This window comes from Aulonocara sp. 'chitande type north' Nkhata Bay, linkage group LG20, assembly GCF_057382095.1.
Source record: "Aulonocara sp. 'chitande type north' Nkhata Bay isolate Kocher_YH1m ecotype deep benthic linkage group LG20, A_spYH_male_GT1.1, whole genome shotgun sequence".
NCBI classification, from domain to species: domain Eukaryota; kingdom Metazoa; phylum Chordata; class Actinopteri; order Cichliformes; family Cichlidae; genus Aulonocara; species Aulonocara sp. 'chitande type north' Nkhata Bay.
Window position 1 is genome coordinate 756405 of NC_141363.1, and position 17601 is coordinate 774005.

Sequence of the window (17601 nt, forward strand, 5' to 3'; positions counted from 1 at the left end):
CGTCAGATCAGAATGTTTAAATCTCCAGAGTGACGACTACTTCTTGCCCTCAGCTGAAACAGAAGACATTAGCCTTATCTACTGCTGCAGACTGCCTTCCCCTCTCAGCTGGCTGACTCAGGCAACAGTAAACTACATTCTGAAATTAAACACACAGTGCTAATCCATATGCATAAGTGTACACTCACTACAAAGTAAACAGAAACTAACTTAAACAAACCCACTACTTTCATGTAGTGCATGGAAGGCAGTCAGTGTATTTGCTAGAAAACAGCTGTGTCAAAAGACTTTGAGAATGTAAGAATAGAAGTCAACTGAATTTTTGAAACGAACCTTTAACGGTTTTAGGGGAGACCAGATTTTTGATGCAGTCTATGCTGCATAAATCAGAGTCTCAGAGATGACGAGGGGAATCATGCCTCAATAATAGCAGGAACTGCACCATGTTGACATTATTATGAAAACATAATGCACTCCAATGAATAAACACTGTATTTCTCTAGCACCGGACTCCTTCGCGCTAGTCTCACTACACCAATCTGATTAGCACATCACATACATAGCTTTAAGCAAGCCCATGGTCATTGTAAGTTTATGTTAAATTTACAGTTAGAGTGCAGTTCTCATATTCTAGCTGTGCTGAAGTTCAGAGCATATTTATAAGACAGAGACCATTTCAGGTAACTTTGTAATTATGAATCTGAATAAGGAAAACTTGCATGTGAATTTTCTCAGAGGTCCATTGTTGGACCTCTCCTAACATGAACACGCTCCTTTTTGCTACGACTGGGAATCGAGAAATGGTTCTTGTAAGTAACCAGTATTTAAAATCCTTGGAATTGTTAGTCTGCCTGCCTATCAGTTCCACTTGCACTTGTGCTACAATCAGCTGTCCGTTTGTGTTCTAGAGGAGGAAAGCAGTGGTGCAGTCTACAACATTTTACTTTTGTTGCCATGATGCCAGGTCTCTCTTGGAAATGAGATTTTTAATCTCAATGAGATTTTAAACCTGGATAAATAAAGGACTAATAACATGGATATGGACATTACTTTTATTTTTTTGCACAAAAGAACAAGAGCAAATTGGTTTGCAATAGGGCTGGGCCATATTATACCGTTCACGGTAATACCGGTATAATGTTAGGCAACGATAGGAAAATGAAATATCGCAATAGAATGGGAGTAAAACGCGCATGCGCAATGCCTTTGTTTTCATACGCACATGGCCGATTGTTGAGTGAAACAGATGAACCAGAATTGGTTTGTAAAAATGGTGCAACTTCCGTGATGTGGAACTGGTTTGGTGTTTGTCCGTCAGATACACAACAAAGCACATTTTTTTGCAGAACATGCAAGCGGCCGTTGTTATTGTCATATTTGTCGGACTAAGATGCTCTTAAATCTGGGAGTAATCTGGGTCCTAAACTCCGTATGCTTCAGGTCAAACAACACTGCAGCATCACTTAGAGTTAAAAACTGTCTAAATTCTTTCATCTTTAATAAAACGATCAGCATTGCTGCTTTACCAGGTGTAACTATAAAGTTTAACTTCCAGGCATCCATGAAAACAAAAGTTATTACATTTAACGGAGTTAGAAGTTAGCAGGAAGCTAGCGGAAGTTAGCTCGCTAGTTTCGCTAGTTACCTAAGCATGATATAGCATGTTCTGACTGAGAGATTTCTGAAAAAAAATCAAACGTACAGCTCTGCTATCACTTCCAACATAAATGAAGACAGGAAACTAAACAGCAGTGACTTTTGTAGGGTTACTGAAGTTGGGCTAGCTGGTATATAATGATGTGCTACGTGATCGCTAGCGACACAGCTATGTTAGCATAACATAAACAGTGAAGCTGGAGGACGAACACTAACACTTTTCCACTTATAAAAGTTAACGTGAAGGTTCTTCATGGTTAGAGACAAATGCAATCGCATGGCAGGATGCTGTAAACGGACCAAACTTCAGTCAGGAGAACAACTGAGATAATCCATCCACAATACGAGGTTAGTCATTAATATACTGCAACAACATGGGAATAGAGCAGCTGCCAGAGAATTCAACATTAATGAATCAATGGTACAGAAGTGGAGGAAGCAAGAAGAATGAGTTTAATAAAGTTTGATTTATCTGACTGCTTTGTTTCGCTTAATGTGCCTTATAATCCTGTGCACCTTATGGTCCGAAAAATACGTACTGCACACTGCAGTTTAATGTTGCAAAGCACCTCTTTTTAACTTCAGTGGATATTATACATGGTTATGCTCAGGATATGTCAGCCCATTTCTACTGGAAATGCCTTTTGGTTAAACTTTCAGCAAGCAATTTGCATTTGCACTGTTACATTTTTATAAAGCTTTAATGTACATAAAAACCAGCTTCTTGTTTACGTGAAAATAAATGGAAGGTTGTCTTTTTGCGCTAGTAATGTTGTGGAGTTGTATTTTGTCTCGCATCAATTATATCGTCGGTTATATCGTTATCGCAAATTTTCAAATATATATCGTGATAAATATTTTTGGCCATGTCGCCCTGCTCTAGTTTGCAAGCTGCATCCAGGACAGAAACAACTGCAATATACTGCTAACATAACTTAGCTCTTTGCAAGCACTTGCACCCACAGCTAGCATGCTAACACTAAGCTAGCCAAGAACCCAGAGAGGCGCTAAAGCTGAGTGAATACAGACGCCTTCCCAGCAGCCGACCCTGAACTTCAACAGGTAATAAACTGATGAGCCTCAGTTTCGACCTTTTCATGGTTCTACATTAGAATCATTTTAAAGTATGTGTGCTGGTTGGCATCTTTGTTTTGTGTTGTCGGCTTTTTGTTCATACCTAAATAATATGATGGTATTAGTAATACATTACTTTTTTTGAGTAAGTACCCCAACACCGATCACAATAAAGAAGGGAAAGCTCTCTCCACAATACACAAACGTTAGAGCACACAGTATACAATTCATTTGCATGAATGTAATGTCTGTAAAATGCTGGTTAGAGATGGTGGTGACTCTCAAAGCGGAGCAATAAGAATGAGAATGAGAATCGATAAGAGCTCAATAAGGAATCAAACAGATAAGTGATATTGATAATTCCTATTGCTACCATCTCTCGCTCGGATTATAGAATATTAGAATATTTCCTATCGTTAGGACACACAAACGTCACCTCAAGACTAAAGTCCTCTTGACTCTAAAATTGCACTGAGCAAATTATAAGAGTAACTTCCAGCAGCTGAACTAAGAAATGACTGGAATAGTTGTTTTGGCCCTAAAGAAAAATAATAAAAGTCTCAGTCTATTTAGAAAGCGTTACACTTAAATCCTCAAACCAGGCTGGTGTAATTATGGACTCGGACCTGAATGTGTCTGTAACATTAGGAGATACTTACATCTTTATTGGTGACATCTGCTTGGACCAGAGTTCCATTCAGGCACGGTTCCACGTAGTGCAATTCCTCATTGTACTGGAGAATTACACAGGTACAAAGTATTAATGTTCATTACTTTGAACCCAGCATTCAAAAAGAGCTGTTTAATCTACCATGAAAAAAGCAGTGTGAAGATGCTAAAAACTACTCATCTGGGTAAAACTGCACATTACACTGCACAGAATAACCCTTATGATACCTGCCTACCATTCAATGCCTTAAAAACAGCTCAAATTAGACTAAGAAAGGCAGTGATAGTGCATTCTTCCAAAGCAAGTAACTTTGCCCTTTTCAGTTTATGTGCATATGTGTGTGTGTGAATATGTTTCTTTTAGTTTTACTTCTTTGGATGTGTAGACATTTTGGCCCACATATCCAAATCTCGCTGCATGAGCATACACATAATTTGTTCCACCTCTGCAAATACTTTAGACAAAATAATACTATTTCCATTTTAGAATGTGTGCAACACCGTAAAAGTGACACAGTAATAAATAACAAACAAAAAGAGGAAACACATAAGTCAAAATGACATATCCTTTTAGAGAGAGTCTGGGGAAACAATGTGTTTCTGCCTGATTGTCAAATCCTCTTTTTCTCTATTTTTCAAAAGAAGAGTTTTCAACATGATTAGGATATTAAATGATAATGAAAACTTTGCTCAGTGAGGAAAGCGACTGAAAGTGACTGTGGAAATGTTTTGATGTGAAATCACATCAGACACACACGCACGGTCATACACACACTTGCAGAGTTGCATCACGCTGAAATACGATAACAATATTTTAGGTGCCTGAGGCTGGATCCAATCACAACTGCCTCTTTTGCATTTTAAATCTCCATTCAGCTGACTGTTAATTGGTTGTGAGCATGACAGCAGAGAAAGCTGATTCGTTCCAGCATTTCCTCTGATCTGAGAAGGAAAGATGTGGGTCTCTGGGGTTTTTTTGTTTGTTTTTGTGAATACATTTGCGCACCTATCCGAGTCTAACAATGTTCTCGACTGTGCAGACTTACAGCGATGATGTTAAAAAAATCGTCATCTCCAAGAGTGTCCAGTATGGAGGAAACCGTCTGCCTGGCGATAGTCAGTCTCAGGCCTTTCATGCTGCCACTTACATCCACCAGGATCACCACGTCCTTTGGAGAGGTGGCAGCCTGGATGTACCATTTCCGGTTTCGACAGTCAAAAGCAATAACTCCATGCTCATCTGGCTTCCATTTGATTCCTTTAAGAATGCCACAAATCAAATAGATGCACAAAGAGATGCTAAAGTACTGGAGTACTAAGAAAAGTTACCTATCTAAGCTAAGTGATAAAAAAAAGGTGGGCCAAGAAGTCATTTCTTTAAGCAACCTTTGGGATTTTGTACCAAAACATACTCTTTCTCTATCACAGTTGAATGTATCGTTGCTTTAAAAATACATTTGCCCTCACAGTATCCTGCTATGTAGAAATTATTTTATATTAACCTCCTAAGACCCGAACCGGCATGCATTTTTCATTTCTCTTTGATATTTGGGCTGATTGGGACCTGATGAATGTAAAAACGAAGAATTACTAAAAAAAAAATTTTTTTATCTAGTTTTTGTTTCTGAGAAAAATCAGAGCCACTTATGAGGATATTCGTTTAAAATATCGATAGAACAGCAGCAGTATAATGTCCTCGTAAGTGGATATCAGGCCCATGTAGAGCAAAATTGAGTATTTTGGTCTAAATAACTCAAATAACTCAAAATGTGATGTCCACGTATGTGGACGCAGGTCCTAGGAGGTTAAAACATCTTTTTTTTTAACTTATGTTGCACAATTGGCAGTCCCTTTAGCACCTTAGTGCAGAGTGACTGTTCTGACTAAAAACACTCCACAGAACACACTGCAGGGTATTTTCATGTTTTGTTTTGGGCTTTTTTCCAGTTGACAGAAAATATGATTTGATGGGTTATTTAAGCATAGAATTGATTAATGCAGTAATGACTTTGGGGGAACTGAGGTCAGATGCTTTCAGCGGACAGCTGAGGTATGATAACCGCGTAAAATTCAACAGGTAACACTGAACATTTAAAATTTTCTTTTTTTAAATTTACAGTTAAAAAAGTAAAAAGTTAAGAACAGAAAAGTAAAACACTTTCTGTGGATTTCATCATATTCAATGCTAAATATAACATCTATCCCCCTTTTTGATAATGCTTCTCCTATAAAAATATTTACGCCACCTCACCTGTGTCAAATGTTTTTATATTTTTTTCTTATTTTCTTTACACAGAGTCTAATCTCGGCAAACTTCCACTGTTCTGCATTTCTGCTCCCCTCTAGCTCATTGCTAACCTCCATTCTCCTGCTCTCAGTTACTGAACATTCCCATTTCTGCTTCATAAAGACGACTACTTAATTACAAAAACACAGACAGTCATCCCCAGATCACATCCATCCTTACAACAAACACACACTTACCTGGGTACTGCCTGAAAAAGCCTTTGGCACTGCCAAAGTACTGCCATATGAGTGATGGGTCTCTCTCAAAGTTATCCACAAACACTTTGTTCAAGGCCTCAGACCAGTACACTCCATTGACAATGGCGGAGTCTGAGTGAGAAAAATGGAGAGGCAGACAAACATTGAATATATATATATATTTGCAGTCTAGGAGGTTGGAGCATATATTCTCTGGTGCCTGCTCATTCAGTCATATCATATCACACGCTGCACGTCCACAGGCTGCTACCAGGCATTATTCATTTCAGAGAGATTCAAGAAAAGCAGTTAGCAGAAAAACAGAGTGAAAAATGAGAGAAGAGAAACAATATTAAAAGGATGAAAAAGAGGCAGGATAGAGGAGACTGCTGAATTTTAACCCATAAAAAGTACAATAATTATATATAGTCATGGTAAAAAGAAAGTACACCTCTTTTCAAGTTTTATGTATCAGGACATTAAAAAACTCTAAGCAGGTCTTACAAGAAAGGTGAGTACAACCACAGATGAACAGCAAAATGCTATTATTTATTTAACAAAAAGTCCAAATGTAGAAGCAGTGTGTAAACGGAAGTAAACTCCATAATTCTGTAGAGCCACGGTCAGCAGGCGTAACTCAACTGAATTGTTTTCTGTCTGACTTTCTCACATTGTTGTGGAGCAAGTTTGTCTCACTCTTCTTTACAACGTTGCTTCAGTTCATTAAGATTTGTAGGCAATGGTTCTTGCACAGCTCTTTTAAGGTCCCACTAGAGCATTTCAGTGAAGCTGAATACTCGACTTTGACTTGTCACCTCTTTTCTTTTTTCATTCTGTTGTAGATTTGCTGCTGCGCTTGTGTCCTGGTGTGTGACCCAGTTTCAGCCAAGCTTTAATTGTCAGACAGGCAGCAACACTTTAGTATAGAGTGTTTATACTTTAGTATGACCTTGATACACAGGAGTTCATGGCTGACTCAATGACTGCAAAGTGACCAGTTTCTGTGATTGCAAAAAAGGGCCAAAGCTTAACTTCTCTGTCGCCCTGTTTTACAGCTGGTGTGAGATGTTTATGTTGACATGCTGTGTTTGACACTTGTCTTGTCTGAACATTGTTCCAGACGTCTTGTGGTCTGTTCAGATGCACACTGGCCATCTAAGCTGTGCTGCAATGTTCTTTTCAGAGAGAAGAGGCTTTCTCCTGGCAGCCCTTCAAAACAACTCACTCCTTTTCTGTCCATTCTGTCTCTAACTTTAACATTTAACACGCTAACTGATGCCTGCAGAGTCTGAGGGGTGTTTTGCGGTTTTTCTGAACATTGAACGACCTGACCTTGGGGTGAATTTGCCTGGACCTCCACTCCTGGGAAAACTGCCTTCAACATTTTCCACTTGTGAATAAGCTTTCTCGTAGTTGGATGATGGATTTAATATGTTTTGGAAATGGTCTTGTAACCCTTTTCAGGCTGATGCGGAGCATTCAGCATTGCTGATGACTTTCCTTTTTGGCATTATGTTCACACAACCCCGAATGCTCTGGAAATGTCAAAATACAAGTTTACATTTTTGCAACACATTTAGATTCATCTATAAGCTGCCACAGCCTCTGCTTTATAGAGGTGCTCACACTTGGTAGTCAAATGCATCTGATTAGCCTCACTTGGCTGCTCCTCTTAATTCCTATGGACATAGTGAGGGTATACTTAGTCTTTCACACACTGCTCCTCAATCATTGTCTTAATATTTGTTAAATAAATAATGACATGGTGTAATATGTCCTGTTTTGCAGTTATTCTGAGGTTGCTGGGGACCAGACGATTTGATGTTATGTTGATGTGTAAAACCTTACTGCTATTATTTAACATTTATCTTTTCAAAATAACTTTTTTTAATACATTTGCAGTAATTTACAAACCAGTAGTTACTGCATCCTGAATTTATGCTTACAGTTATAGGCTTAGTGATATCTATTCTATAAATATCATGCTACAATTAAACTCAGCTTGGCAATTAAAAACCCAAAAGAAAAAATGACCAATTTAAGACAACATAAGGGTTACTATATTGGTGCCAATAGATAGACAGACAAACAGAGACAGCTATGAACTTCAAGCTAAATATTGCATCAAGCTGCTAAAACTGGAAATGTGGGCTTATTCATTGCACGTCTTCCACAATAACCATGTGCAGCTATACACTGCATACATTATGTGCAATAGTATTTGCTTATAATTCTGTCCAAATGGCAAATCCCATTACTAAACCTTCTTTTCAATTTGCAGGCTGAGAGCGTTATGAATGTACTGGTTAGAGACCAGACAGACAAGCTTATTATAGCTGGTTATTACTTGGTTCAGAAGCGGGGCGAGGAAGATGGGAGCAGAACAGGATGCACAGACAGACAGACACAAGTGTGTGGCAGGACAGACACAAAATATACCCTTTAGACTGCAATAAAAAAGACAGGAAGGCAGCTAGAAAGAGCTAGAAAATTACTGGGAGACAGACAGACAAGTACCTAATGGACAAAGAGAAAGAAAAGCAGATAACAGATTCCCCATCATTGTCTATGCTGCCAGCATTGTTCTGCTGTCAACAGTCATGCCAATAAGCCATGATTGAATTATTCCTCTGGAAGCTAGCACACTAAAGCCCTCTCTTGATAGTAAACACCCATCCACCTCTATGAAGTGGAGTTGAGAGGAGGCTGGATTTGATCCAGCCCATATTTACACAACAATAGTCACTTCTGGTGCAGTTTGAGTGTCTATTACAATCTCAGCTCATGATGAGGAAGGAAGTATGGGCTCTACTTCCCCATTAGCTGTCATTTAAATTCATCTCAGCTAATGCACTCCACTTCAGTCTAAGAAGCTGCCACGATCATTACAGCATTGTACACTATATATACATGTTCATGTGCACAAATATTACTTTTATTATCCTGAATCACACGATTCAGGTTATTATCATCATTCATGTTATTAGGTTACGTCCACTGATCAAGGAGGAAAGCTAAATATCACGAGTAAGAAACCATGAAGGGAGAGAATTGGAAAAGCATTTGCTCTGTGTATGTATGAATATACGTACTGGATTTACATACGTGGACTGTTGTGACCCCCTTTAAATGTGTGCATAGGTTTACTTTTCCATGTCACGTTTCTGTCATTCAGCATCATAAAAATGACTGTGTGAGATATATTTTTGAAAGATGGATGTTTGAAAGTGGCGAGCTCCTTTTGCGATTAATTTCTGGAGAGGGGGAGAGCTCTCTGCTGCCATGGACCTAAACTGCGATTCATCACAGCTGATGCCAAACAATTTATGAAGTACAGAGGCTACAAACAGCTCTTCAGCAGCATTACGAACAGGTTGAGATGACTGCGATTGACTGTGTGGGAAAAACTGCTTTTTCATCCCAGAACTTTGCTCAGAATCATTATCAATTTAATATACTGAAGAAAAGATTATTGAAAGATTACCTTCAGATTTTAGTAAGATTGTTAGACTGCCTGCTAAAGATTTTTTAAAAGTTCTAAAAACTTGCATTACAATGACCCGAAACACTGCGCAGTGCAATAGCATCAGATGACCCTTCAAACCTTAGATTTGCTACTAAAACTGGCCTTCTTGGATCATTTTTCATCCTCTCAGCTGCACCTGTAGCCCAAACCTGCCCTGATATAGCACCTTGTGTTTTCCAGCACAGGGCTATTTTCTGTCTGAACACCTGCGAGCCCCCTTTCTGTAAGATCGTGGTACTTGTAAAAAAATATAGTGCTAGCTAGCATCCTGTAACATTAAACATAAAAAGTGCAAATCCAGCATTAAAGACATGCACATGCAATTGTCACAAAATTAAAATTTATTGCAAAAATGGTTGCAAATGCTTTAAATAATTGTACACATACATTTTCTTACTCTAAGGACATATAAAAGAGACGTAAATGTCTTTTAACAGAAAAGTGAGGCTTGAGATCTTGAAAAGCTCCCTGAAGTTCCAGCTAATAAGCTGAAGTTATTGCTACTCACGAACAAATCTCGCAAAAGTAAAATCTTTAAAGCTGCGTGTGTGTATTAGCTTGTATGAATGTGTGTGTGTAACTCTACTCATTTGCCTGTGAATCAAATCAAAATTACTTTTGCTCTCGCTGTATCAGCCTACAAGCCTGCCAACCCCAGCTCCTAGCACTTTCATTCATTTCATTTCATTCATTCACCTCCTGTCACTCTCACTTCCTTCCTCTCTTTTTTCCACCTAGCTGCAATTAATCTGTTGCTCAGACCTTCCATCAGTCTGACTTAACCTACTTTCTTTCTCATTTACGTCTCCCTCTTCCCTTCTCGCTCTCGCCCTATAATTTCTTTGCCTCTGTTAGCTTGGTTAAGTTGACATGACATTCACGCTGTCCGCTGAGCCTTGTACAAGGCCATGACTTCTCGAGTTGTGGTAGTGGAAGTCTAATTATTTAACTGCTAATTAAGTCAGTGTGTGGCAGGGATGATCCAAATAGTTAAAGTTAATGAATTCAAATCTGCCTCCGGACATGCGCATCAGCTCACACACCAACTGTGTTTCTGATTCCACATTTTTAGACCAGTGTTTTTAGTCGTTTCTGTGACACAACAACAACAAGAAAAGTGATCTCAACATGTAGATTAACTGCTGAACTATAAAAACATGGTGTCTGTGAAGGTTCTCAGTCATCCAGGTCATCGTAGTCAAAGGAGCTTGCAAAGAAAAGCGTCTGGACTTGCCATGTTTTTGTCTTTTTGTCCACTAGGTTTATATCTGGGACTCTCCACCATTTGACCTTAGAACTGAAGAAGCTTCTTGGATGAGAGGTGAAACGTCTTCAAGCAACTTAAAGAAGTCCAGACGCTTTTCTTTGCAAGCTCCTTTGACTATAAAAACATGGGTTTCATCCACATACCACAGCTTGTTCTGATGTTAGGACCACAGGTGTGAGAGTAGGTAGGGGCGAAAAACCTAGTATCTCAAATTGTAAAACAACACTGATGTCTGAAATGCTCCAGGCCATTACTGATTGGTCAGATGCAATTGTGTCACTGTCACATAACCTGATCTTTGCTGATTGGCTGGGAGAAATCCATGTGGTTCTACACCCTGAGTCATGGGGAGGCCAATTTTGATGTCCATTTAGTTGCCACATATCTTTTCTCACCCATTTAAGGGTTAAACCAAGCCAGTATTGTGCACATGCATTTTGAAGCACTTTTACTTTACATTGGGGGTCGTGAACGTACCTTTGTTGTACATGTTGGTGGGGACTTGCACCACGCTGAGGTTGAGGTTGACTGACAAGTTGTTAAAATGGTCATTGGGTTGCAGGATAAATTCCCCTCCCAGCTCTACACTGTTCCCCTCCTCATCCACCTCATTGATCAGCACTGCATTAAAGTATTCATACTAGAAAGAGACAGAAAGAGAGAGAAACAGACATAAAACAAGGCACACACACAACATAACATACACAACACAGCTAAACAGTCCCTGAAGCTGCCACACAGAGTCGATATTGCGTACTGTGGTAACCTGAATCCTTGGATGATCCCAGACGTGCATGTTGTTACAGTGGAAAGCTGCTGAGTGGACAGATCTCTCCTCAAACCTCTGAACACTCCCTTTCTAGCTAGATGTTCTGGCTCTGGTGTATTTTTAGTACTGCGCATACTGGGGAGACTATTAATAAATCATAAAGCTGGATAAATATAGAGCACATGACTCCCAGCATCCCAAAGGCTCTTAAGTCTGAGATGCCATGCAGGGCAATGCCTGCAAAGGCTACAGTTAAAGCAGAACAAAAGACAACAATCAGATGAACACAGTGAAGCAAGCGAAAAACATCTCAGTGTTTACATGGAAATAAACTATACAGACACATACAGAGGAACAAAAAGCTGAAAGCAGCATGTTTAAATGTTCTTCATGACTTGACACTATTTTTGATATAAAAACAGTCTTTAGTTGTGAAACTGTGCCCAAATAAAACAAATGTCATCCATCCTCTTCCTCTTATCCTTTTCAGGATTGTTTACAAGTGTGGCCAAAAACTCCCAAGTGATGCCACATTGATTTTGACATTCAAACCACCACCCCTACATTTAATTTAAACAAAATACAGTTTTCTTCAAAATGATTACAAATATGTGGGTCCTAACAAGTGCTTTTAAGCTCTGCTTAATTTCTTTCTTACTTGAATTGAAACATCTACATCCTTTACTTTGTGTTTATTCTCAGCAGCAGCAGCAACACTCCCAGGTGTGCAGTGGCGATTACATGGCTCACAGTCACAATGATTTCTCTTGTAATCAAACAGAATAAGGTCTGAAAAGGGCTCTTGACAAAAATGAAAAGCCGTTCCCTCAAGTCTAATACAAAGCCTCCGTACATGTGCTATCATTCAGAGGGGCACAGACACTCTCTGGACTTCCTGAGGCATGAGCTGTAACTGAAAAGACAGCAGACTGAAGTAAAGAGTCAGTCTGTATGGAGGCAAGCACTTAGCCCATAGACCTACAACGTACCTCAGTAGGCCCTTTTCTACATGGGACGGAGGAACCCCTTTGCCCCATCAACCCAGTTCTCTATTCTGGCACCAATAACCTTCATTTGGGCTAAATCTTTCTAGCGTCTCTGTGAAGCACCATCATCCCTTCAGCACAGAGCAAAACACAGATAAAGCCATCAATTAGGCTGGCAACAACAGTGCCTATCGGTGTAATTAATCAGGCCTGATTAGACTTATTAGCCTTTTATCAAGGGGAACACTGCCATTTCAAGGTGAGGAGATCAGTGTTGCATATTCTGTTCCATATTTTTAGGCTTTTACCTGAATCTTTCTATTCCTGCATGAACACAAAAAGATCAGGCCAAGCATTTTAGCATAAGAGGGAAAAAAAAGATGAAATGACCAAAGCATACGGAGCAGCGAGCAGATTAAAGAAACACAACATTATAACATCAGCCACTGCATGAGATTGCATCCGTAAGCATTTACTTACAGTACAAGCACATTAGTATGCAACTCACTAATGTTGGGGACTTGACTTGTAAAAAGAAATCGTAGGCACATTGACCTTTATGATGTTTGGAATATCATCTATTTTCTACAACCAGTTTGGTACCTGTGTTTTCCAGTCCAACAAAATGAACAGGATTTAAATGAGCTGACTCTGACACCAGCATTTTCATGTCTGTCTTGCTTTGGGGAATCACTTCAAAATGTGCCTTTAAAGATAGAAGGAAGTGCGAGGATATTTTAAAGGGTTTTCTTTAAGCCTGTAACCATGAAACAAACAGGCTGTTAACAAATACAAATGCAGTGAAACAGGATAAATTTTCACTGCTTAATGATAATTATAGAACAAAATCAGGAAAGGAGACGAGATGAAGCTGCTGAGAGGGACAAATAGAAAATATTAAAAATAGATATGTGCAGAACTGTGAATGATACGTTAGCCTGTGTTCACAGCTATATGTCATTCCAATAATGTATTAGAATATATATCTTGTCTACAATACCACTTGATCTGGAACTCAGAATCTCCCTCAAATCAGAAATCGAGAAATCAGGTGTGATTGTAAATGACAGCAAGATTTTTTATTAATTAATTTTTTTTGATTGTACTTGACCTAACTGTACCTTTATCCACTGGTAAAGAAGGTCTGAGTTCCTCGGACACAGCACAACTGTACTTAAACCTCTCAGAGTCGAGCTCCAGGAGGAGGAGAACCTTTCCTGGAGTGTGAACACCTCCGAGCTGCTGGAAAAGGCCCAACAGAGACTGTACTTCCTGAGAACTCTCAGGAGGAATAACATCACACAGAGACTGCTGGTGTCCTTCTACAGAGCCACCATTGAGAGTGTTCTAACTTACTGCATATGCATCTGGTACACTAGCTGCACAGGGGCTCAGAGGAAAGCACTCCAAGGGATCATTAACACCGCCCAAAAGATCACTGGCTGCCCTCTCCCCACACTGGAAGTTCTACACAACGCCCACTGTTTTAAAAAGGCCCAAAACATCATAAAAGACACCTCACATCCTGGCATGACAATGACAATAAAGTTTCTGATTCTGATTCTCCAGAAGAAATACATGCATTGCACAAAGACTGTGTGAATGGCAGTAATGAAAATTACAACTGTTGCATTTGTGGCTGTTAAATATTCAATCAAGTCTTCATTTAAATCATTTTTCACATGTTTTAAATTTGCATTACTTATTGTTGATCCTGGCAAAGCAAAACTGCTGTGAACACTGTAAAAGATAATATAATATAATATTCTAACATTATTATATTAAATCATTTAACAGTTTTGTGTTAATAAAGCAACAAGCAAAATTAAGCTAGGGGGAGTTAAACATTGAGTAGGATATCATTGCAGAGGAGCTTGTAAAACCCACTTCACAGCAGACTTGATCTCTACTTAACATGTTGAGCATTTAAGGCCAATACTAACAAAACGGGAGTTTCATGTACACAGCCCATAGATGCACACACTAATATCTGGCACATAGAAGCTAAAGTGACTGCACGTGCTTAAGGTAAAGCTCCATTGTGTCTTCACTCTGTCTTTTGCACCGTTTCTCTCTCATTTACTTGCTTTTCTGCCTCTCAACTCAATTTTCCCCTTTTGTGTTCCTGCTCAGGCTGCTTCTTATTTCCCATTGTTAGCTTGTTGTGCATTCCTCACCACCTTCTGTCTCTTCCTGGTGTTCAGCTCCCATTGGCTCCCTTCTGCATTTATGTGACTTGGCTTGTATCATCAGGGATATCTGTGGGGAAACTGTTGCACTTCCAGGTTGTCACAGACTAATATCCCTCCCATCTGCCTGTTCATTCCCTGCCTGTACAACAGGTGGGATTTTTTTAAAAAGTCCACCTGTTGTAAAATACAAATTAGCATTATTACTATTATTATGATTAAAATATAAAGACATCAGAGTTGTTTTTTTTAGTTTAGTGAGTTAGTGAGTTTAGTTTATCAGTTCCCAGAGTCAGAACCAGACATGGAGAAGCTGCATTCAGCTTTTATGCTCCAAACTCCCAGAAAGCCTCCGATCAGCTGAAACACTCAGTTTATTTAAATCCAGCTTGAAGACTCAGCTGTTCTCAGCTATATTGGAATAAAGCACCAAATCCACACTGTTTTACTTTTAAGTTAAAATTTCAAAACTTACATTTTAACTACTGATTTTATCTCGTGTTTTTTGTTTGTTTTTTCCATTTTAAATCATGCTTTTTATTTGTTTTAGTTTTTTAATGTCCCTGTAAAGCTCTTTGAATGATCTTGCTGTTGAATTGTGCTATATAAATAAACTTGCCTTGCCTTGAGTAATGGAATCGAATAAAAAGATTTGGGGTTTTAGAATACCTTTGCCTTATTTGAACTAGCTCTGGAACAAAAACTCAATAACGGTGTTGTTATAGCGATATGAGGAATGGCTGGCGTTTTCAGTTACCGAGTGCCCCATAAATGTTCAGATATGTTTGAGCTCAGGGACTGTGAAGGTAAGTCCATAACACTCAGCACTATTTGCACTTCAACTGCCTTTAAGTGCTTCTTATGTAACGTTTTGACATACTGTATGTTAGCAGGCATTACTGCTGGGGATTGTATACCTCAGTGTGCAGCATGTCTCTGAAGACTGAAGTGCTGCTTTCTCTTTGTACCCCACTCCAACAAACAGTTTTCACTGTGGATTTGAAACACATTTTCTCATGCTTGCCTCCTTACCGTTCTGTTGCATCAGTAAATTGGATCTTTCTTTTTTTTACAGTCATCCACTCAGACATATTGATATGTCTTAGCTCGTTCCAATTATTGGCCTCATTTTCCCTCCTGTAACGTGCTTTCAAATCTGCTACCTATCACTGACACTACAACTACACAGACATGAAAAACTCTTCAATTTATTTTAAGCAAACTCTGTATCATGATAAAGTTGCAGTGATTTGATGCTTTCAATCAGTGTTGGCCCAGCGGTGGGTTAATCAGATACCTTTTAAGGTTAATTGTAATTTGTAACTTCAAGTCACCATTAGCAGCATAATCACTGACAACAGCAAGTGTCCAGCTCCCAAGCGTAAAATGTTCTCCAGTTCCAGGTGAGTGATTGAAGCCAGTGACAATGAGAGCAGAGTATAGTTTTGGATGACATGTGACCTAGTAATAAATATATTAAAGAGTTACCTAGGCAACCAGAGTGTGCAACATCTGCAAGCGACCAGCAATCAGCTAATAGGTGATGCGTGATGAGATAATCTCTTTCGGTGTGGATGCAGCTGCAGTAAGCACTGCTCTCCTTGTCTGTCACTTTGTCATAGCACTAAAGAGTCGAGTAAATTATCATTAATTTATCATCTGATTGCAGCTCAGATGGAAGAAAAGCAACTAAAAAAATGCTCAAATTTGAAACAAAATAGAAGTGAGAAGTGTTTCTGTGTATTCTTTATGATTATTTCTGATTACTTTGAGGTTCCCATTAAAATTATTACTTTTTAAAATGACATTTTAAACATTGTGACCTCTCTATATACACTTAAACAACAAAGGTTTCTTATAGAAGTGGCCACCTAGAAGACAGAGCAACACTTAATGACGACTCAGTTGAAAGACACAATTAGAGCTGTGCATATGTTAAGTGTTAATTGTTTTGAAAAACAGAAATGAGAAAGATAAGTCACCAGAGGCAACAGCAGTTCAAAGTACAGAAAACACAATGCTTAAAAAAAGTAAAGACATAACACAGCTAATTAATCTGCTAACAAACGCATTTATATTCACAGTATGTTGTCTTTCATTTTGATTAAAATTGCACATTTTCAATAGTGCGAGAGCGAGTGTGGGTGTCTGAATGGAGTCCAGGGCAAGCCATGTTGTGTAACTGTGTGTGTGTGTGTGTGTGTGTGTGTGTGTGTGTGTGTGTGTGTGTGTGTGTCTCTGCATCTATGCATGTGTGTCCAAGTGTGGGTGTCTGTGTTGAGTACGTCAATTATGCCATTCCAGCAGTGCAGTAAAGGAGAGCCCAGTGCCGCTAATGCAGTCCCAGATCGTAGTGTTAACAACCTGATCTTTAACGCTGCGGTGCATTACGTTGAGAGATTGTAGCATCAGCACCCACTCACTTAGTGTGGGACAGACAAAGAGGGAGAGGATGAATAAAGGGTTAGCAAAGGGTAAAAAGTGGAGCCTCTTCAGTTCCCTTTTTCAACATGCAAGCCAAAAAGGATTTATTGTGTAATATGTACCACCTCACATTAAAATATTATTATGGCACTGAGTTTGATATAATCACACGATAAGTGGATTTACAAAAACAATCACTTTCTGCCTTTAATTCTTTGGCTCGACTTTTGAACATATAGAACCACGAGACTGATCGCTAAGTGAAAATTAGCCTTTTAACAAATGCTCACCACCTGTTCAATTGCTCATTAATGCAAATGCCTTCTGTAATTAACTAATCAGATGGCAGCTACTCAATGCATTTAGATATGTAGACATGGTCAAGTTCGAACTGCCAATCAGAATGGAGAAGAAGGGTGATTTAGGTGATTTTGAAATTCATGATTTTGTGTCTCCGATGCTGTTTTGTCCTCTCTTTGGTGGTTCTGACCTGCATTTTTTGCTTCTGCTATTTTAGTAAATGTGCTCCAGTGTTTCTCTGGACATTTCACAATGTT

At 39.0% G+C, this 17601-nt stretch overlaps 1 protein-coding gene across 1 annotated transcript in view; it reads right to left on the reverse strand.

Annotated features, from left to right (window-relative positions):
* Nucleotides 1-17601, reverse strand: part of cacna2d3a (calcium channel, voltage-dependent, alpha 2/delta subunit 3a) — a 132617-nt gene that overhangs the window by 56006 nt on the left and 59010 nt on the right. Inside the window, exons 5-8 of the mRNA XM_086278561.1 lie at nt 11154-11316; nt 5884-6015; nt 4446-4657; nt 3390-3464 (exon numbers count right to left, since the gene is read on the reverse strand). Coding sequence (XP_086134687.1) covers nt 3390-3464; nt 4446-4657; nt 5884-6015; nt 11154-11316 — 582 coding nt within the window. The remainder of the gene's footprint in view (nt 1-3389; nt 3465-4445; nt 4658-5883; nt 6016-11153; nt 11317-17601) is intronic.